Raw genomic sequence first — 23,314 nt, 5'->3', positions numbered from 1 at the left:
TCGGTAAAACATTTAATTACACTACTAGGAACCATGAAACGGTTGACCTTCAAGCACCAATACCTTTAAGTATCTTCATTTATATACTGATAAACATTTACCCCCAGCCCCCCAGCTACAGGGCTAAAATGCTTATATAATTAAAGAATTAACTTGAATTAATCAATTTTCTTACCTCCTGCTCAGAAAGACCATCAATAATTTCAGAAATCTCATGCTCACTCCTAGCAATGGTGGCTGAAAGACCAGCTCCCCTCTGACCAACTCTAAATATGAAGGAAAAGATACAAATATATTTAAAGTCTTTATGAAGACATAACAAATCAGTATAAAAACTGAAACTATACCCGGGCAGTGGTGGCGCACGCCTTTAATCCCAGGACTTGGGAGGCAGGGGCAGATGGATTTCTGAGTTCGAGGCCAGCCTGATCTATAGAGTGAGTTCCAGGACAGCCAGGACTACACAGAGCAACCCTGTCTCAAAAAACAAAAAAAAGAAAGAAAAAAAAAAACTGAAACTATACAGACCAAGCTGGCTCCGTAGAGATCTGCCTGTCTCTGCCTAGAATTAAAGGCACACACACCACTGCCTAGCTTAAAGTGGGACTTTCCTTTCATTCAAGATCTGTACTGGTTTTTTTGTTTAGTTTTCTGTGTAACCCAGAGTTCAACTGGTGCCATCTGGAATGTCCACTAATGTTGGGTTGATCACAATGGGACATTTTTGTGTGTATTAAAAAAAACAACAAAAACCTGAAATTTAGTGAGCACTTTCAAGAGGTATGCATGAGTCACTATCAAATTAGCAACAATTTAAATGTTAAGAGATGTAAGCTATACGTTGGACAAGGATACAGCTCAGTTGGTAAAGTGTTTGCCCTACATGCATCAGGACCTGGGTTTGATCACTAGCACCACAAAAAAGGAGACAAACAAAAAAGTTATATATTCTAATTAAAATACTTCAATGAGTAATGGGGAACCTATATTAAAAAAGAAATGATAGATGCAATGTCTATTTTTTGTCTGTATTCTAAATAATGGCAGAGCAAGCTTGTAAAAATAGACTTTCTAAAATATAAGGAAAACTACCAAAAAGGAAAATTAAATTTAAGATGTTTGTTAGTTTGCATGAGCATTACTGATGAGGTTTGATTTATACCTATTCTCTAAACATAAAAGCATATCAAAATACAAAGTGTGGTTCACTCCCAGCACCAGGGGCGCAGAGGCAAATGGATCTCTGTAAGACTTAAGACAGACAGATCTCTTAACACGTTTCAGGTCAGCTGAGGTTACATAAAAAGACTCTGTCTTTAAAATAAATAAATACATGAGTCAAAATTTATCTACTAAATGCTGCCCGCAAGATTTTTTTTTAATCTTAATTTTTATTTTATGTGTATGATTGTCTTGCTTACATTATGTCTGTGTACCACACACATGCCTGGAAACAAATAACAAAGGCCCAAAGAGACCATCAGAGCACATGTGAGCAAACCTGGGTCCTCTGTAGGAACAGCAAGTGTTCTTAACCACAGAGACGTCTCTGCATCCCCATAGAATTTCTTGATTCAATAATCAATTTCATGCTGTTTCATTATGCCTAATTATTAAGGAACACTCAGCTCTGTTCTTATTAACTGTCATTTTGAAGAAAATTAGTACTTTCATGAATTAAAGGCTTAGGATGAGGGAGGACTTGGCTCGGCTGGCACAGTGCTTGCCTAACATGTACAACAATCTGGGTTCCATCCCCAGCACTGCATACACTAGACATGTTGACACACAGGAACGTGTAATGTCAGCACTTGGAAAGTAGAGGCAGAAGGGTAGCAGCTGCATAGTAAAATACCAAGTCAGCGGGGCTACTGAACTACTCCAGATCCTGACTCAAGGGGGAGGGGGAACACACGCAGAGTAAAAGACCTAGGACCAGAGGACCCAGGTTCAATTCCCAGCACCCACATGGCAGCTACTTGGCTATAATTCCAGTTCCAAGGGAATCCAAGGCCTTCTGGACTCCGTGGTGTACATGGTGCATACATGCAAAAAAGGCAAAACATTTGTACACATGCATAAAACAGTTAAAGAAAAAATATTCACTTAGATATGACATGCAAATTAAATATACAAAATAATATTAAATTCACTAAGAAATGATCCTCAGAGCTGGCAAAATGGTTCATGGGGTTGCCATCAGATCCAATGGACTGAGGCTAATGCTACTTGGTGAAATCAAGAACCTATTCCCATAAGTTATCGTCTGACTTCACATCAGTATTTACTATGGCACATGAGCCTCCCACATACAACCCCCAAAATGAATAGTAAGTATAATTTTAAAAACTTAAGCTCAAAATTAAAATTTCTTTCAGGTAGTGGTGGCATACACCTTTAATCCCAGCACCGGGGAGGCAGAGGCAAACAAATCTCTGAGTTTGAGGCCAGCCTGGTCTACAGATCAAATTCGAAGACAGCCGGGGCTACACTTAAGGAAACCCTGTCTCAAAAATCAAAAATACCCAGCCCCTTACCTGCAGCAGCACTCGGAGAGCAGGCCCTGCACCTGGCCTGAGCAGAACAGAGCCAGCCATGCCAGGAGAGGCCATGAGAGGGAGAGAGCCGGCTCTGCCCCTTGCCTGAAGCGTTGAGTGAGCTAGCTGAAGCAGGGCTGGAGAGACCTCCCTGGTGGTGTGGGTGCAGAAAAGCTGGCAGGCTTATTAGCTCAGATGCCACCAAGGCCCAGATCCAGGGCTTTAAGTTGGCCCACCCCAACCTCTGTCCCATCAACGAACAGCTAGAGCACTCAAGGGGCTAGTCCTACAGATTCAAAGCAGCAGGATCACCATGACACAGGGCAACAACAGGATATCCAAGAGGCATCCCAGTGAGGATCCAATATTGATGATATAGCAGAAGCCAGAGGCCTTGATCCAGACCAATGGCTCATTGCAATGAACATTTGTGGACAAAAGGGCATTCTGTGGGACACACTGTGACACACTACAGCTTCCACAATGAGATTTCTACTTTTCTTTGGGGTCAAAGGTGGAAGACAAGTACAAAGAGAAGAAGACAATGAGTGGGAATGAGGTACAAAGAATCAAAATAAAGTTAAATTAAAAAAAAATAAGATTTGAAGGAAAAAAATCACAATTACTAAACATCAAACTACATACCGCTGAAATCTTTCTTGTTGTTCTCTTTGTTTTCGAATTTCTGGAAACTGCTTCTCATAGTATTCCCTTGTTTTGCTTTCTTTTGCTTTCCTCCTGGGATTATTTTCTATTCTGTCCACCTTTTTCTCCCATGCCTCCATGAGCTGATCATAACGCTGGCAGATTTTTTGTTCCTATTAAACACCCGTAGCAAATTAATAATAATTAAACTGAACTCATGATTTGGTAAGCCTAACCCTTTAAAATATATTTAATTTCTTAAATTGAAAACAGAAGTACATTTGGCTTGTATGACTCAGCTACAAATGACAATATGTTCTTGGTCTAACAAGAGAAACTGAGCCATTTCCTTAGATGAACTCACCAAGAATACTTTCCCTGGAAATTTTACTAACCATTAGCACTATACAAATTAACAAACTCATTGACAACCACCAGTAGTGGCTGACCAGCTATTTTTGTTTTCCTGATAACATGCCTTATCAAAAAGAAAGGAAAAGAAAAACATTTATATAGTTCATCACCCAGTGGCTCTCAACCTTCCTAGTGCTGTGACCTTTTAATTCAGTTCCTCATGCTATGGTGACTCCCAAACATAAAATTATTTTCATTGCTACTTCGTAGCTGTAATTTTACTTCTGTTATGAATCATAATGTAAGCAGCTGTTTTCCGATAGCCAGCGTCGGCTGTAACAGGGCTGCTAGAGCCCAGAGGGGTCACAGCCCACAGGCTGAGAACCACTGTTCCAATCAATCTTAAAGGCAACTATTAGTATTGTATTGGTACCTATCCAAACTGTCAGAGAAAACGTGCACATTTAACAGTTTCTCTATCATTAGAGGTTTTTCACCTTTGTTGTTGTTGTTGTTGTTGTTGTTAACTAGTCAATTTTTTTTGATAGCACAGAAAAGGCTGGAATTAGCTATTTATTCATCATCATAAAAAGAAATCTGGTAAAAACATGAAGTCAAGAATTAATACTGTGGTTAAATAAGTGAATTTAAAAGGCAGAACTCTCCATTATGGGTCTATGTGAATATCTGATAAAGAAAAGTGAGAAGGGCCTTAGGGACACTGCTAACATTAGTCACCTTAAGAGAGACTGGAAAGGAGAGCATTTCTTCCTCACCACTCCTTCCAACATCCATTTGTCTTTTGTGTACTTCACATTTTCTCTCTCTCTTTCCTCCCCCTCCTTAATTCAAGTCAGCACCATCATCACCCAGAGTGAATCATCTAGTAAGTGTGGTTCACATCATTTCTGTTGCTTTCCAAAGCAGAGGAGATGGAAGCCATGGCCTGGCTCATGCTAGGTCAGTGTTCAGATCTTCCCATGCATTCTCACTGTTGCAACCAGATGGAAATTCTTTTGTTGTCTGATACAAGGTTTCCTCTATCTGGAGATGGCCTCAAACCCACTAGGTAACTGGCCATGACTTGAACTTCTGATTTCCCTGCTTCAACCTATTGAGTGGGGATTATAAGCATGTGATACCATACAGTTCATTTGGTACTAGAGATCCAATCCAAGGCTTCATTCATGTTAGGCAAATACTATACCACTGATTTTCATTTGCAACCCCAGATGTAAATAATTAAAATACAAACCTGAACCTCAGACCTCCTCGGTTTAAAAACCTGATAAGTGCCCTCAGAATCTCATACAGAATCTTGAAAGTGACCTCCAGGACAGTGGGCCACTGAATCCCAGCCTCCTCATCAAGCCTCCCACTTCCCGGCTCCCTCACTCTAAATTCAGCAGGCTCGAGGTCTGTCAGACACTTAATTTAATCTGCTTCCTCTGCTCATGAACGTTTACAGTGCATTGGCTTTCCTGTTTAGTGGCCCTTGATTTGTATCTGTTTCAGGCATCCCATTTTATACTCTTGCAGGCAGCTGTGTGCATGAGATCACATTATGATCACGACACTGAACCTGTCTGCTGGCATATCTGCTCCTTAAGAGCAAAGTGACATGGCTACCTTACTTGCTTTTCTGGAATAATACATGCAACACTACCCACAACTGATAAAGATTTCTTAAACAAATCAGTAAACAAACAAACTACAATTATACCAAATCATGAAAAAGTTTATCTGCCAGTGATTGTATCACTAAGACTAATTTAGCAAGTCCTAAAAATACAATAAAATGAATGAACAAAAAAAGAACCCGGTTTCTCACTGAATATTAATTAGTAAGTTCTTAAGAAGAAAAAATATCCAACTCCAGTTATTTAAGATAGTATCTAAAAGATAAGACTGGTAAATACGAACTACAGAAGTTTAACACCAAATAAAAGCTGCTGTCTCTTGTGCTTTACAGTTGTTAAGCTGTTAGGCCATTGAACATAAGGTAAAGTTCATTTCTAACACAGGTTCAAAGAACTTCATTTCGTTAAAAATCTAAACTTAAATGTGTCTATAAAATTAGTATTGCAAAAATAAGGATATTTTCTGAAACTTATTTATGATTATAAGCATAAAACTATTAGACAGCAAACTGTGTAATTAAATGAGAAACTATTGCTGTTTTTCCTAAGGATGGAAGAGTCACATCTCATTGGCATGACCATAACTTACCGATATTTGTTTGAGCCCTTACAGAATGAGAGCACATCATCCTACTTAATCTTTTTTTTTATTTGACTACTCACCATTTTGCTGAATGAAAATATTACATAGATAACTAATGAAATTAATTTGATAATGATGTTAAATATGGTATTACAATGTCACTAGGATTAGACTCATATCTAACTCATACACATAAGTCATAGTCACTTTCTTAATCAGCACTTGCTCTCAATACACTCAAGGCTCGAGCGCTAATGGGAAAGTGAGTGCCTACATGACATGAATGGGAAAGCTGTACAAATTTCAGTTAACAAGGATAGGACCTCACCCTTTGTTTTCTTGCATGATTTCTTCTTTTAAAAAATAAAATGAGTTTTTTCCTCATCACCTGGTTTCTAGAAGAGAAAAATATGGTTGCAGAACATTAAGAAAAAGCACAACTTAATGACGTGTTCCCTTTCTCCAGACACTGGAGACAGGCAAACCATTTAAAAATTTATGGTGCAATCAGAATTAATCTTAATTTATTTTTCACCCTGCAAAATAAAATTCCATACTTTTTCCAATTAGGACTAAAATTCCTGCCATTCTATAACAAGATAATACAGTTAATTTTAAATTCATGCATCTGATTTTAAGACATTATTTTCAAATTATAATTAAGGAGTAACTAATTCTTAAGAATCCTGATGATACAAGCATCTTTGAATATATTCTGAGAAAGGGAAGTAAAAGGGAAAAGAAACCTTTAGCAGGTACTTCCCTTGTAAAAGGAGAATGCACACCAACATATTTACAAAGAGGTGACTTCTGCTCAAAACAGAAGATTTCTCTTCCACAGATATGATACAACAGACTCTATGGAGCAACAATCTGACAAGACAGAAAATTTTCTCACATGTCTTAATGTAACAACAGCACTTTTTAAGTTGGAAGCACTGTGATCTTCTAAAACAATGTCATGCAGGTTCAAATATATAAATATTTATACCCCATCTACTTCCAGAAATAACTTCAAGTTGATTATTCAGACATAAATACAAAGCCAATGAAAGTAGAAATAAATTCATGAATTATCTGTCACTCAGGACTAACAATGATACTGGCTTCACTCAAATAGGTATAGACAATCAGTAGCTGGCAGTACAACAAAGCAGTCTAGAGATAGAATTTAAAAAGGGACACTTGATATTTCATACAAAGCAAATGTTGGTAAGTAGCTACTGAACAATTTTTGCAAATGTGTGTATCTGAGTACTTCAAAAGTAACATGCAGTGGGACCATCACTATATGCCAATTTATTCTTATTGCAATTATATGCTACTCAAAAATAAATGTCACCCAGTAAATAAAATGTTAAATGTTTACTAAGAATTTAAGTGAAGTCAGCTAGTCAGGAAATCATCTCAGCACAATGTGGAGAACATAAAATAAATCAAACAGTGCAGCTTTCCAGCTGACATTGGGGGAGAAAAGACAAAACACAAACTGAAGCTTTGGGGGGGTAAATCACTAAAAATAGCCAACTAAATTGTATCTGGTATCCTCCATTTAAAAACATTTAAACAGCTAAGTACTTCTAAATCAAAATCTATTTTATGAGTTCAGCCTAATGTCCTCTTAAAGGGTCATGGACCATGGCAATATCTCACAGAAAAATTCTTAAATAGATGACTTTTATTATGAACTACATACTTAACAGAAATTAAAATTACTAAATTGTAATAGTTGTCATGCATACTACCATGCAAATATATTTGCCACCAGTTCTGCAAAGTAGGCAATTATTGTACACAGTCTCAGAAAGTAAAAGGAAAAAATATAAATAATAATGTGCTCAATAGTAACTGTAATAGTAAATAATTATAATGTTCTGGATATACTTTTAAATGCAAATAAATAGAAATATCACATTTTGTCACCAACTATTAATACTTCACCTAAAATTCTCTAAAAGTATGATAATTAAACAACAATTTTAAAAAAAAAGCCTCTAGCTTCTCTTACTTCAATCAGATCAAGAAATTAAGTTCACTTTTCACTTATTTTCTTATTCCAAGATCTGCATCCATAAAAGGCCTGGTACTAGGATGAGCAAGGCAAAGCAAACTACATTCTGGAACAGCCTCCTCACCCACACGAGGGGACTGAGCCTTCCGAGGCACCAGGACATTAAATGGCAGAAGGGTCTACAAATACCGTCATTAGCAAGAGTCATGGAAGGGATTTCCCTAGAATAGGGTTTTGAATAATGATAAAATGATCCGTGGCACTTCTACTTTGCAATGGCAGATGTGGCTTGGTGGGGGACGGTGTCATCACTAGTCTTAAATGAAAAAGCTTCATTATCTTACTTCATCATGCGCCTTGCAGGTACTCCACTGAAAAAAACACAAAACAGGAGGCAAAGAATTCAAGCCTCAAGGTAAGCCGTTTCAATGTTAAGTATTCACCTTTTTTTTTTTTACTAGCAGATCATAAAACCAGCTAGTTTTTATGCAATAATTTATTTCATTTTTTTTGGCCTCGGAAACTCAAATCTGTTACCCCAACCCCCAAAAAGCCAGAGGAAGATAACATATAGTAAAACAACAGCAAATTACACAAATCTAAAACACACCTACAATGTTATAATAATGTCCGCAGATAACAAAAATGATTTCTTTATAGAATGTTCTTTAATTGAACTCCAAAAGATGGTAAGTACTTACGTCTTGATGTTCTCATGGTACACCTTGGTATCTGATGGCTGGTTATAGAGTGGCTATAAAATAAATGACATATTTATGTGTAAAGTGTTCTATATAATTATAGCAACAAAGCAAAAACATTTTAATGTGAGATTACCTAAGTGGACCTATATCACAGCATCCCAATAAAACCTTCAGGTGTCAGGTTTCCCTGTAATCCTCTCTCATACTGCTTCTTACTACAGTGAGAAAGTCTGCAAACCTGCTGTATTTTATGATGAGTAAGTCTCATCATACTCCTTAATTTCAATGGCAAAGGAATAAGCTAGCTCACTTCTGTTTTCCTTAGTTACTTCTTCCTCCTACTACCTGAAGGGATCAAATCGCTGTTCAGACAAAACATGCTCAGGATACTGTTTAGGCAAAGGAAACCAAGGTTACTCACAATTATCTTAAGATTGTAACAAACTTTCTGCCCAGCCATATAATTTTTATCCAAAAGTAAATGGATATTTCATTTATCCCAAGAAAAATTATTTTAAAAACCAAGCAAACAAACAAAGAGACCCAATAACATTAGAAGTGAAAACAGGAATTTCTTACCAGTTCAACTTTTGGGCCAAGACCTTCAAATATTTTATGAGCTTCTTCCGCTTTTTTCTAAGGAGAAAAACATTTTTGTATTGTATAATTTAAAATTATATTACCTCAAAGAAAAATAACTGCCTATTTGAAAATTCTTACCTACGACTAATCTACAACTGAATTTATCTTCCTTTATCCTGAAACACTCTCTAATTTCCCCATTTATCCTAGGGATTGAATCAAAGTGTCATGCATACAAGTGATCTACCACTGAGCTATGATACCTGCATTCTCTAAATTGTTTAAATTTTCATAGGGTTTTCTTACCAAATTCAATCAAATCTCTATGCAAAATCAAGTATCTGTAGTTAAAATAATATCTAAACAATTAAGTTAATAAAATATAGAGAATTTAGAGAGATGGAATAAATTTTAAATTGGGAAATATATCCCAAGTATTTTAAATATTTAATTCATGCTGCTATTACTAAATATCTAAAAGCATAAAGCTGCTGCTATTACTAAATATCTAAAAGCATAAAGTTCCAAAATAAACATATTCTTTTTTTCTAGTTACAAGGAATCCTACATAATAACTGAAGAACAAAGAAATAGCTAGCTTTACTCCAAGTATTACTTGGAGTAAAAGAAAAATTTAATCACATATTTAACATATCATTTTCGAAAGTAAAATAATTGAAACCAGGTCAAGCGGTGGTGGCGCACGCCTGTAATCCCAGCACTCTGGGAGGCAAAGGCAGGCGGATTTCTGAGTTCGAGGCCAGCCTGGTCTACAGAGTGAGTTCCAGGACAGCCAGAGCTATACAGAGAAACCCTGTCTCGAAAAAAAAAAAAACCAAAAACCAAAAACCAAAAAAAAAAAAAAAAGAAACCAAAGTATCCTCTAACAGGATCTTTCCCTATTCCCCACCTTACTTTTTTTAGTGTGTATGGTGCATGTGTATGTGAAGACCAAAAGCTTATATCCTGTGTCCTCTCTGGTTGCTTAGCATACTTTTGGAGGAAGGAAGACAGGGTCTCTTACTGAAGCTGGACCTCACTAATTTGGCTAGGCTGGCTGGCCTGCAAGACCCACGGATCTCACTATTTCTACATCCCCAGTGTTCAGATCACAGGTAAATGCTCTCACACACAGTTTTTTATATGAATGTTGGGGATCTGAATTTATACCCTCAAGCTTGTGCAGCAAGCACTTTACAAATGAGGCATCTCCCCAGCACCCACTTTTTTTTTTTTTTATTCATCTACTCTAGAACATATCATTGAGAGAAAAGGCTCAGAATAGCAATACAAATATTCTGGCATCGTAACTCCAGAGAACATAACAGACAGATGTATATTAAAGTATTTTTTAAATAGACTTCCCATTCTGACACTTTTCCCTGGCATACTATATCTGCATTAGAAAAGAACATAGCTTTACCCATCATGTATTCTTGACTCTTATTTAGAATTGGTTCTTCAGGTAAACTCTATAATGCTAGTGTCCTTATCCTAAGATCTCCCTTATTTTATCTACAACTCATTCACTTACCCACTTCTTCAGGAAGGGCTAATAAGTACAATATTCTCTAACTTCTTGCTATTAACTATTATTCTATGACTTTTTCTGTTAAGCCTTCTTACAAGTTGTTTGTTCACATTTCATACCTTAAGTCTCTTAAGCCTGTCCCATTTTTTTCCCCCTGGCCTAAAATGTTGTCGAAAATCTGATGACAATCTAAGTTTTTTGCCTATTTAAGTATTGATAGGGTTGCATCTTTAAACTGGTTATAGTGATGCTAGGGCCAGCTAAGGTCTTGAACATGCCAGGAACAAACAGTGTTGGTTGCCTCTTGGATTTCTGGGAAGAGGAAAGGATATTAAAAAGCCAGCTGAGACTGAGACCATAAATTGGGTTAGCAGAGTGAGAAAAGAAGGCAGCTGGGACAGGAGGATTGTTAGGCGACAGCTGAGCAGAGAGGCCAGAACAGTTGTTAGCATTTGGAACTGCTAGTGTTGGGAAAACTGGGAGGAGGACTGTTTAAGCAGACTGAGGGAAGAATGGTTGGAAGAAATGTTTGAAGAGGCTGGCCTGAAAACTGGGGGGAGGGTGGGCAGGGAGTCAAGAGAACTAGTTAATGTTCTAAAATAGGTAGCCATTTTACAGCACACCGAACTAAGAGTTGTTTTGCATATGGACAATATACTTTCAGATCTGGCTATTATGCTACTGAAAATCTATATACAACATAGTGACTCTGATAAGTCAACTTAGAACAAAGAAAATGATTTAAACAATCCTGATTTTTTTTTTCGAGACAGGGTTTACAAAGTGAGTTCTAGGACAGCCAGGGCTACACAGAGAAACCCTGTCTCGAAAAATAAAAAAAAAAAATAAAATAAATAAAATTAAATTAAAAAAAAGAAACTATGTCCTGGATTTCCTAATTGATGGAAATTTCCAAATTTAGAGAATGAAACAAGAAATTGTTTTAATAAAAATAAAAAAGCAAAATCCATCTAAAGGTCAAAGTCCACACTTAACTTTTTAAGGTTAGCTATAACTCATTTATTAACTCTCAAGCTAATAATGAAATTCTCTCCCCCATCCAAAGGTCATTTGTGCTGAAATATGACTAATGAGGCTTTGATAGTAAATGCACCCTAAGCAAATATTAGCAAGCACACAGGGAGGGCATGGTGGCACACCCCTTTAGTCCTAGCACAAGAGGCACAGGCAAGCAGATGTCTGAGTTTTAAGCCAACCTGGTCCACACAGGCTAGCCAAGGCTACAAAGGGACACCCTGATTTGAAACAAAAACAAAACAAAAAACTTGCAAGCAAGCATAATGATCCATAACACTGAGGAGGCAAAGGCAAGAGGCTGCTTCAACTTAAGAGGCTAGCCCAGTCTACACAGCCAAGTGTAGAGGCCCACACCATCTAGGACTACATGGTAATTGCCTGTCTCAAAAAAATGAAAGTAAAGAGCTACAGAATGGCTGTTTTATATTATGTACTATACAATTTATGTAGCAATATGTATATGATGGAAGAATTAGATGATAAAATTCTAATCAGTAAGTAATATTTATATACTATATAAGGCAAAACAACTCACATTTTAATATGATTACAATAGAATATACTCAGAAATATACTGGAAAATAAAGTTAAACAGGTTTAAAGGCCTATGTTGTCAGAGGAAATGTAAACTTACCCGATTCTCATCATAAATAATTTGAACAATACTACGGTGTTTCTGTTCCACAGGAGGAGGGGACACAGGCTTCTCCGGCTCAGGGGGCTTAGCTGCTTCTTCTTCTAGCTGTTGCTAAGAGATCCAGAAAAAAAAAAGTTAGATATCTGCTGCAGATCACTAATCACTAGCCAGAGAGAACACAGGTGACTGTGTACTTCATATTGCTTCTACAGGATAAGCATTTACTCTACAAAGGTCTCAAGGATCCAAGATCCATTTTAATAACTAAACATCACAAATCATACGAAGATAGACAGATGTAAAACCAAAAGAGAAAACCTTGACTATTTCAATTTTAATAAAGAGAAACATTAAAGAGAAATTACATTTACGAAAAGAACCTTAATATACCTCTATCAGAACAACCTTTGACAACATTGGGGAAAGTGACATGTTACAGATACACAGTATTTGTGATGGTTTCTTGTGATTAATACAGTAGGAAAGGGTTAGAGTATGAACTCCTAGCTCAGAGCAGTACCATGACCAAACCCACCCTTTCTATCTATTGAATACTGCTCTTCAAGAGGCACTCAACACCTGGTATATAAAGCAGAAGGCTATGTATTAGGCTATGTCTAGATTTGAGCCTGAAGGCGTGATATAATCATTTTTTCCTAAAATTAATATTTAAGTCACTGATACATGAAGGATAACAATACTATTTATGATAGTTTTTTTTAAAAAAAGGATTAAATGAGCTATACATAACATATACTACAATTCTAAAAGCAGAGTAAATATTACCTATTACTATAAACAGGAATTTATCTGCTTTTATTGCTTTTTTCCAACCTAAAACCTAGTACATGTTCAACAAATAGCCACACAGATGATTAGGTAGAGATAAAGTCTAGTATAAGCGAGAGGGGAAAAAATAATCTATACTATGAAAGAAGACCATTAGTAAGGTCCTGTAGTAAGACCACACCCAACAGGGACTATGTAGGTACATAAAAGGGAGTTGGGAGTGAGACACAACACAGAAAAGAGAAATGAGAGCTGGAGAGATACCTCAGCTGGCAAAATATTTGCCTTGCACAGATCCCCAGACCAACAGAAAAGAAGCTAAGCTTGATAGCACATGCTTGTAGTCCCATCCTGAAAAGGCAGACATGGGAAGAAGCCTGGCATAATCAGGGTGTTCCAGGCCAGTGAGAGACCCTGTCTCCAAAACTAAAATTTACAGCACCTAAAGAATAAAACTTGAGGCTGTCCTCTATGGACATGAACACACAAGCCTTCATGTATACAGTCCATCATGCACACAGTTCATCATGTACAACAGTCCACATACACACAGTTTACAAACATAAACATGGACATGCAAAGATGAATGTGAGGAATTCTCTCAGCAAACCCATGCATGAGTATTGTGCACTATGAAAGGAAAGGGAACAGGAACAGGGAAGGGAAACAGTATGGGGAAGAAACAATCAAACAGCTTGGAATAAAATCCCAAAAAAAGAATGAAAAGAAAGTACTATAGAGAATACAAATTATACCCACCAAAATGATGGGGAAACTTACTTCTAAAAGAACTATAACAGCACTTTAAAAAAATACATGAAGGGCTTATGGGACATATGGGGAGGGGGGAACTGGGAAAGGGGAAAGCACTTGGAATGTAAACAAAAAATACAGAAAATAAAAAAATAAATAAATAAAAAGCCCACAGCAATCCTAAAAAAAAAAAAATACATGAGGATTATGGGGGGTCTACGAGGAGTAGAGGGAGGGGAATCTGTGGTCAGGAATAAATGAAAACCAAAAATGAATTAAAACAAACAAGAAAAATACTGGAATCACCAGTAGAAAAAAATCTTCACAGGTACACACATAGACACACACACACAAACACACAGAGCTTGATCCACTAGATCAAGCTGATAATGTTTAAGTTCTGCCACACACTTATTAACAAAATAATTACAATGTTTAACTACTTCAGAGTCTAGAAATAATACAACATGGTCAGATCTTACCAAAATAGGAAAGGACAGATAAGAAAGAAATACTAGAGTCTAGCAAGATGGTGTGGTAGGTAAAAGTACTTGTCTGACAACCTGAGCCCTATGCATGAAACCCATGAACAGTGGTTTGTATATGCTTGGCCCAGGGAATGGTAATATTTTGTGGGAGGTGTGGCCTTGTTGGAGGAAGCATGTCACTGAGGATGGGCTTTGAGACCCGCCCCCCCCCCCCCAGTAGCCTGAAGACAGTCTGCTCCTGGCTCAGCTCTTCCAGCTCCAGGATTACCTGGATGCTGCCCTTCTCCTGCCGTGATGATAATGGACTGGACCTCTGAACCAGTAAGTCAGCCCCAATTAAATGTTGCCCTTTATAATATAGAATTGCCTTGGTCGTGGTCTCTTCACAGCAATGGCAACCCTAAGACACCATGTAAAGGTAGAAGTAGAGAAGCAACACTATTCTGTAACGTCCATGCCCACTGAAGCACGTGTACATGCATACACACACACAATATTTTTTAAAGAAAGGAACAGTATGGAATAGGTAGGTGCAGTGGTTCACCCCTCTAATCCCACTGATCAAGAAAGGCAGGAAGATTACATTGAGTTCCATGTCAGTTTAAGACAGTGGTTCTCATCTCTTCAGGGGCTGAACAACCTTTTCCAAAGGTTGTTATGATATCTTGATATGATATCTTGCATATCAGATATTTTACATTACAATTTATAGCACCACAAGATTACAGTTATGAAGTAGCAAAAAAAAAAAATAATTTTATGGTTTGGGGTCAACCCAATATGAGGAACTTTATTTAAAGAGTCACAGCATTAGGAAGGTTGAGAACCACTAGTCTAAGGAACTGGGGTTCAAAGCTAGTCTGAGTTATATACATGATCCTGTCTCAAAAAATAAATAAATAAATATTATAACTTATTGCTTTTACAAATTTAAATCCCCAAATAAATATTGTTGAGTTAGCCTGGCAGTGGTGGCTCATGCCTTTAATCCCAGCAGGTGGGAGGCGGAGGCAGGCAAATTTCGGAGTTCAAGATTAGCCGGGTCTACAAAGTGAGTTCCAGGACAGCCAGGGCTATACACTGAAACTCTATCTCTAAACACCAAAAATAAATAAATAAATAAATAAATAAATAAATAAATAAAAATATTGTTGAAATAAGATAGCAATTTATTTTTTTAAAAATAGATAATGTGGCACAAATAAAGCAGACCCTAGAAATGCACAAGCCATTTAAAACTAAGAGATTAAAAGGAGAAAACCTATATGACTAACAAATGTAAAACAAGCATTTCTTTGTGAATAAAACTCAACATTCTTTTATTATTAAAATATTTGCAGCTAGGCATAATGGCATAATGGCCCACAAATTCCAATAGCAAAAAGGCTGTACAAGGGTACAGCAGTATGAGGCCAGCTAGGACTACCTCTAAAAAAACTTAGAATAAAATCAATAATAGCTAGGCATGGTGGCACACACCTTTAATCCCAGCCTAAGGGAGGTAGAGGCTAGCGGATCTCTGTGAGTTTAAGGCCAACCTAATCTACAAAGGGAATCCAGGACATCCAGGGCCACAGAGAGAAGCCCATTCTCAAAAAGCCAAATTTTAAATAAATAAATAAATAAATGGGGCTGGAGAGATGACTCAGTGGTTAAGAGCACTGACTGCTCTTCCTAAAGGTCCTGAGTTCAAATCCCAGCAACCACATGGTGGCTCACGACCATCCGTAATGAGATCTGATGCCCGATTCTGGGATGTCTGACAGCTACAGTGTATTTACTTACATATAGTAAATGAATAAAGCTTTAAAAAATAAATAAATGAATAAATAAATAAATAACATTATTTTTAAAACATAAAGCCAATAGAAAAACAGGAATACAAACGCTTTACTGTTTATTTGTATGTGTTGTATGTGTGTTTACATGCTCTGCTCGCATAAAGCACATTTCATGTGTGGAGGTCAGAGGACAACTTGGCAGAAGTCAACATTTTGGAGGGAAGATGGGTTGGAAAGGTTAGAGACAGGGTTTCTTTGTGCAGCCCTGGTTGTCCTGGAACTAGCTCTGTAGACCAGATTGGCCTTGAACTCACAGAGATCCTTTAGCCTCTGACTCCCAGGTGCTAGGATTAAAGGCCTGTTTCATCACCAGCAACAAAACTTATACTCAGGTTGTCAGTCATCAGTGTTGAAGGAAAACTGATTTACCACCGAGTCATCTTGTCAACCCAAACGTTTCAATTAACTACACATAAAACAAAATAAAAATACAATTTTGATCCTTACTTTAGGAATGGCACAAAAAAATTGTTCACAGGATTAAGTAAAGCAAGAAGCAGTTTAAGATACCATAAATTGCCTTACTCATATATACCCCAAAATAAATTCTTTTCATCATAAAACAGAATTATGTTTATAAATAATTAGGATCAAAAGTATTAAAACAATAAAGTTTATATAAGAAAAAATAGTAAATTTTGTGACTTCCAATTAGGCAAAATTCTTAGCTAAAACAACAAAACTACAAATAATTTAAAAAGTAAATACATTATACCAACAAAATTATAAAACATTGATATATCAAAGTATATTACTAGTAAAAAGAAAAGTCAAAACTCAAAAAGAAAATATAAGTACAAGTACACTGACAAAACAAAATTCTTAGAACTCAACAAAAAGACAAAATATATGAATAGACATTTATCTAAAAATATACATATATCCATTAAGCATATGCAAAAACACTAAAAATTATCATTAAGGAGAATATTATTAAGGAAATGCAAACTAAAATCACAGCATGACACTATGTCTACTATGAAAGCTATTAACAAAAGAAACTAAAGTCAAATGTGGTATGGCACACTTGTAGCCTTAATACAATAGCACTCTATAGTCTGAGGGAGGAGAATCAACAACTCGATGACGGGCAGGCTGTGCTACACAGAGAACCCTTTGATCTTTCACCTGTGTCACACAGGGAATGGAGAAGAGGAGGAACACAGCTAATGCTGACAAAGAAATAGAACAAGTAAACACCTTATATATTATAAGCAGCTTCGAAACTGCTTAACACAGTTTTACCACATGACCCAACAACTCTATTCCTACGTAGATATTCAAGAAGACTGGATCCATGTCAGTAAAAACTGGTACATGAATGTGACTGCATATTTTTTTAAGTAGACACAGAAGAAAATGGGTTAACTTCAATTTGTGTTCTTTACTTATAATATTTTTTATAATAAAGTTTAAAATAAAATTAAGATGTAAGTAGGTATGGGGCTGCAGAGATGGTCTTGTCTACAGGACCTGAATCTGGTGCCCATCACCCACATGAGGAAGTCCATAGCCACCAGTAACTCTCCCCTGGGAATCTGACACTCTCTGGCTTCTGAAGGCATCCACACATATATACATAAATTTAAAAAAAAATCTTTAAAAACAGAAAGATACAAACCAAATATTTATCAATTAATAGATAAATGGGATACGATATGATTCTACAATAGAATCAATTTAGACAATAACAGTTTCAAAATGTTGATGTAAATATAACATAGGCAATTCTTGAGAATGTCAAGGATTCCATCTAACTGGGTAATTCGCAGACAATAGCAAACAGGTGGATCCCAGAAGACAGGAGTGGGAGATCAGAGACCAAGTATTAATGAATTTGGGTTTCTTTTAAAAGTGACAAAAATGTCCTAGATTCAATACTGGTGATAACCTACAATATTTTACTAACGTATTACAAGTATTTAATTGCACACTTTGAAAGAATAAATACTGTGGTGTGAATTAAAGGTGCTTCACTGATTTAGTTTTGATAGAGTGAATCTAAAGTACTAGGAAGTGATGCAGGGGATCATTTGAATATCGTTAAGTTTAGTGTGCAACTACCTCCTCAAATAAAACTATTGAAAATAATGAAATAATATACTAGAAAATTTTCACTGTAGGAAAACAAAATGAGACTGCCTGTTCATAAGGAGTATAGTAAGTCATAACATAGAAGTAAGCTCAGTCTCATTCCTAATCAAGACAATGAAAGTAATTAAAACCACAGTAAAAATGATTTTACATCCAAAAATTAAAAAAAAAAGCCTATCATGTGATATAAAGACAAGATATGCACAAACTGGTACGCAAACGTGCTACCAGGAGGAATATAACATTACCATTTTAGCAATCTTAATACCATCTACTACACAAAAACACCATATAGCAGTGCTTCTCAACCCGTGGGTCACAACCACTTTGGCAGGTGAACAACCTTTTCACGGTGGCGGAGGGTTGAGGGAGGGCGTCTTAGGCAATCCCTAAGGTTCCCTAAGACCACAGGGATCACCTAAGACCAACAGAAAACACAGATATTTGCATTATGATTCACAACAGTGGCAAAATTAGAGTTATGAAGTAGCAACAAAAAATAATGTTCTGGTTGGGGGGTTAAAATATGAGGAACCGTATTAAAGGGTTACAGCATTAGGAAGGTTGAGAACTTCTGCCATATCATATCATATCGTATCTTATAGGACAGTACAGTAGAGTATAGTACAGTACAGTACAGCAGGGGAAATGAAGGAGTAAAACTAAAGAAATGACCAGCAGTGAAGAGTAAACAGAACATAGGCACATAGAAGGCTTTTTGTAGCATTGTCCAGGACACAGACCATGATAACCAGAGAGTACCACACTTACTTGTTTCTTTTTCAATTTAAGGATCTGCTGCTCTACTTTTGCAATCTCTCGGTCTACCCGATCCATGCTCTGTATTAACTCTTCTTTTGAAAGCTTTGACGGTGAAGCGTTCTGATCCTCTCCACATGGCTGCCCAGCCAAAGGAGAAGATGGAGCTTCATGCTTGCCTCCAAATGCCGAATCCTTTTGAAGAAAAATCATAAAGCAATGTTTTTCTCACTAACAGCCAATATTAGAGTCAAGAGTCAAAACATAAATTTTAAAACACAGCAGAGTCTGTCTGTCTCTCACAACCTTTATTGGTTGCAATGATAAATGAAGACAGGGAACATGCCAACTACTGCTCCAAGGGTGACAAAACCAGACACCATCCTTGCCCTTCAACAGCAGTGTGTACTTTTCTTATGGTTGTCAATTTTCATATTCACACACACTTGCAAATATATATAAAGCAATGCATATATATGTTTATACTTTTATAGTCTGGATATATCATTCATTACTCCTTTTTAAGATTATCACTCCCGGGGCTGGAGAGATGGCTCAGTGGTTAAAAGCACCGACTGTTCTTCGGAAGGTCCTGAGTTCAAATCCCAGCAACCACATGGTGGCTCACAACCATCTGTAACAAGATCTGACACCCTCTTCTGGTGTGTGTAAAGACAGCTACAGTGTACTTACATATAATAAATAAATAAATCTTTAAAAAAAAAAGATTATCACTCCCACTCACTTGGGTGTGTGTGTATTGTGTGTGTGTGTGTGTGTGTGTGTGTTGTGTTGTGTTGTGTGTGTGTGTGTGTATTCACATGCTTAGTAATCAGTACATGGTACTGAGCTTACAGTCTTGTATTGAAACAGCCTAACAACTATTTAGAATGAGATTTCCCCTTTTGGAAGGAAGAGGATATGTATCTGTGTCTACATTTTTAATTATATACTTAAGAGTTTTGTTTTATTAAAAAAAAAATACAAAGAAAGGAAGGATAAAAAATGAGAAGAGAACCAGGTAACGGACCATGAAATACAGGAAAGAATTAGGGATTCTTCATTTTCATTCCAACTCAGGAGACATGACCTGAGGTTACTGCAGTTTTTTTTATTATTAAGATTTATTTATTTTTTATTTATATGAGTACACTGTAGTTGTCTTCAGACACACCAGAAGAGTGCATCAGATCTCATTACAGATGGTTAAGAGCCACCGTGTGGTTGCTGGGAATTGAGCTCAGGACCTCTGGAAAAGCAGTTGGTGCTCTTAACCACTGAACCATCTCTCCCGCCCCCAGGCTACTGATGTTTTTACTAGCATGGTTTCTCAACTATAAAATGACAATAATTCATTTTCAATGATTAGCATACCACGTTAATGAATGAGTTTTAAGATTCCCGTTCTACAGCTATAAATTATATATGGGATAATTTACTCATTGTCAGAAAATACTATTTTTAAATTTTGTTCCTCTTAGTGCAGCAAAGTCTTTCTTCAAACCCCGAACATTGTAACACTGTTATTTCACATAATGTGGTACATCTCAAAACTCAGGGACTCACCACATTACTAGCTTTCCACAAAGAGCTTGTACCCAATCAATATATGATCCCCACAGTTTACATAAAACACAAAGCACAATAACAACCATTTATCTTTCATGTGGGTTCACTGGCTCTTTGTTATGCTTGCTTTCTCATTATACACACAGTTTTCTTTCATTTCTGGATAACTACCTGAAAATAAATTATAAATATATTTCCTGACTTTTACATTAGTTTGGGTTTTGTTTGTTTGGTTGGTTTTTGGTTTTTCGAGACAGGGTTTCTCTGTACAGCCCTGGCTGTCCTAGAACTCACTCTGTAGGCCAGGCTATCCTCAAACTCAGAAAGCCGCCTGCCTCTGCCTCCCAAGTGCAGGGATTAAAGGCGTGTGCCACCACTGCCCGGCTTACATTAGTTTTTAAAGTATAAAAACTCAAAGTATGTATGGGTCATGACCCCAATGAGGTTGTATAATTAAATAGAGGATCATAAAAACTTTGTTAATAATGAAAGGTGTCTGAGCAATAACTGAAAATGTTTAATGAGACTAGTTTCTGGCAGTACGTGCCATATTGCATGTTACGGCATTACTCCAACTGGTTTCTGGACGTATATGTACACTCAATACTATGGATGCCATCCTATAAAACACATTATCTAAAACTCCCAGACTTAGCTGTTTTAGGTACTATATATTGAAGCTGGTAAGTGGCTTAGTGGAAAAAGCATTTGCTATGCAAAAGTGAGGACAGAAATTCAGATCACCAGTACACATTGACAATGGCCAAGCAGATGAAGTAGACTACCTATAACAACAAAGTTCGGAAAGCACAGACAGGACTGCCCAGAGTAAACAGGCTAGGTAAACTAGCTAAGTTACTAACAATCCTACCTCCATAAATAAAGTGAAGAGCTATCAAGAAAGGCATCCAACATTAGCCTCTGGCCTCATAGCACATGCACACTCTATACAAGTTGGTAAACATGCAAATATGCATACATTAATGCACATACTCCATACACACACTTTAAAAACAAGGTTAGTGTATAAGTTGCAACATTTTTACTATACAGTTTTCTGATCATATAGAAATAAAATAGTTTACGTTTGGAAATAAAAGCTAAATATTTTCATATTACTTAAGACTGTTACAATGTTTGTTTTAGATATTACTGGATGAGTTGTTGATTTGAGTCTCAGAAGAAATGATTAACTGAGGCCAAGCATGATGGCTCATGCCTCTAAACCTAGCACAAGGGAAGCAATAGTGGGAGGATTAGGAGTTCAAAACCAGTCTAGATTAAAAAAGCAAATTTTAGGCCTGCCTGAGCTATGAGATCTTATCTTTGAAAGAAAAGGGGAGTTACTAAATAGTTACTTAGGATTGATTCAAAATTTCCAACAATTTTTGAAATAGCCCTAAACATACTTCTGCCATTTGTACAAATCAGCATTCACAGCATTAATAATTACAAAACCAAAATACCAATAAACCCTGAAAAATGCCAGAGCATCAAGTATTCAACCAAGATTTACTTCTTTGTACAAAAATAAACAAGTGGTAGAGTGTGGCAGCTTACATCTGTGATCCTTGTACTTTTGGAGGCAGAGGTGGAAGGATTACTACAAGAGTAGCTCCCTGGACTACACAGTACGGGAGACAAGGTGAGAGAGATGGCTCACCAAGTAACAGCACTTACTACCAGGCCTGACAACCTGAGTTTAATTAACAGAATCCACATGACAGAAAAAGAGAACCAAAAATCACACAAGCTGTCTATGCACATGCACACACACATACACATAATACAAATAACTTTGGGGCTGGAGAGAAAGGCTCAGTGGCTAAGAGTGCCTATTGCTCTTGTGGAGGATCCATGTTGGGTTCCAGGCACTCCCACTGGGAGACTCACTGAACGGGGTCACTCGGCTCCGGAGTTCCGCGTCCTGTCCTGGCTTCCTCAGCTATTCACATTCACAAGCACATGCCCACATCCAGACACAGACACACAGATAACCATAGTTTGTACTTAAAATTTTGAAAAGAAAATCATATTAAGAAACCATTATTATATTTTAATAAAAAGATTACCAGGTAGAAATGTAGCTCAGTGCTAGAGTGGTATATAAGGCCATCATACCACAAAAAGACAGAAAAAGGTTAATACCTACTGGAGAGCTTCTTAAGTTGCTTTTTCTAAAAATACCCACTCATGCTAAACATCTGCTAATGTACAAATTTAATAATATAAAACATATAATCAAAACTATAACCATAGCAATATAACAAAATACAACAGAGAAACAGAGACATTCACAAGAGAAAGTAATAAACACAAGGCAAAAATTATTGGATCTCAAAAAAAAAACTGTCATAAGTTAATACATTATTCAAAATGTCATAAAACATTTAATATTTAAAGCAGTTAAGTAAAAGTGATTTAGTTATAATCAATAATGCATTGTGTGAAGCTGGACTCACAGCGGCACTGGCTGCTCTTCCAGAGGTCTTGAGTTCGATTCCCAGCAACCACATCATGGCTCAAACTCACCTGTAATATGATCTAATGCCCTCTTCTGGCATGCAAGTATACATGTAAATAGAGCATTCATATACATAAAATAAATAAATAAATCTTAATAATGCATTGTGCACTTGAAAGTTGCTAAGACAAAGTTGCTATGACACAAAAATAATTCTAAGTACATAAAGCAAAGGATATGCTGGACATGGTGTTACACACCTTTAATCCCAGTACTTGGGAAGCAGAGGCAGGCG

At 36.8% G+C, this 23,314-nt stretch overlaps 1 protein-coding gene across 26 annotated transcripts in view; it reads right to left on the bottom strand.

Moving 5' to 3' along the window:
* Ncor1 (nuclear receptor corepressor 1) overlaps nucleotides 1–23,314 on the bottom strand; it is a 141,741-nt gene that overhangs the window by 80,518 nt on the left and 37,909 nt on the right. For 17 of the 26 annotated variants that reach the window (XM_052194176.1, XM_052194177.1, XM_052194175.1 and 14 more), the window contains 8 exons: nucleotides 18,999–19,181; nucleotides 12,260–12,373; nucleotides 9,054–9,110; nucleotides 8,472–8,524; nucleotides 8,115–8,141; nucleotides 6,088–6,154; nucleotides 3,183–3,355; nucleotides 176–266 (listed from right to left, as the gene is read on the bottom strand). In XM_052194176.1, coding sequence (XP_052050136.1) covers nucleotides 176–266; nucleotides 3,183–3,355; nucleotides 6,088–6,154; nucleotides 8,115–8,141; nucleotides 8,472–8,524; nucleotides 9,054–9,110; nucleotides 12,260–12,373; nucleotides 18,999–19,181 — 765 coding nt within the window. Of the gene's footprint in view, nucleotides 1–175; nucleotides 267–3,182; nucleotides 3,356–4,274; nucleotides 4,524–6,087; nucleotides 6,155–8,110; nucleotides 8,142–8,471; nucleotides 8,525–9,053; nucleotides 9,111–12,259; nucleotides 12,374–18,998; nucleotides 19,182–23,314 lie in introns of those variants that run through there. The other 9 variants (XM_052194185.1, XM_052194186.1, XM_052194198.1 and 6 more) reach the window with 3 other exon arrangements.

The sequence above is a fragment of the Apodemus sylvaticus genome, chromosome 10 (assembly GCF_947179515.1).
Source record: "Apodemus sylvaticus chromosome 10, mApoSyl1.1, whole genome shotgun sequence".
NCBI classification, from domain to species: Eukaryota; Metazoa; Chordata; class Mammalia; order Rodentia; family Muridae; genus Apodemus; species Apodemus sylvaticus.
This window is presented reverse-complemented; position numbering and strand designations above follow the sequence as displayed.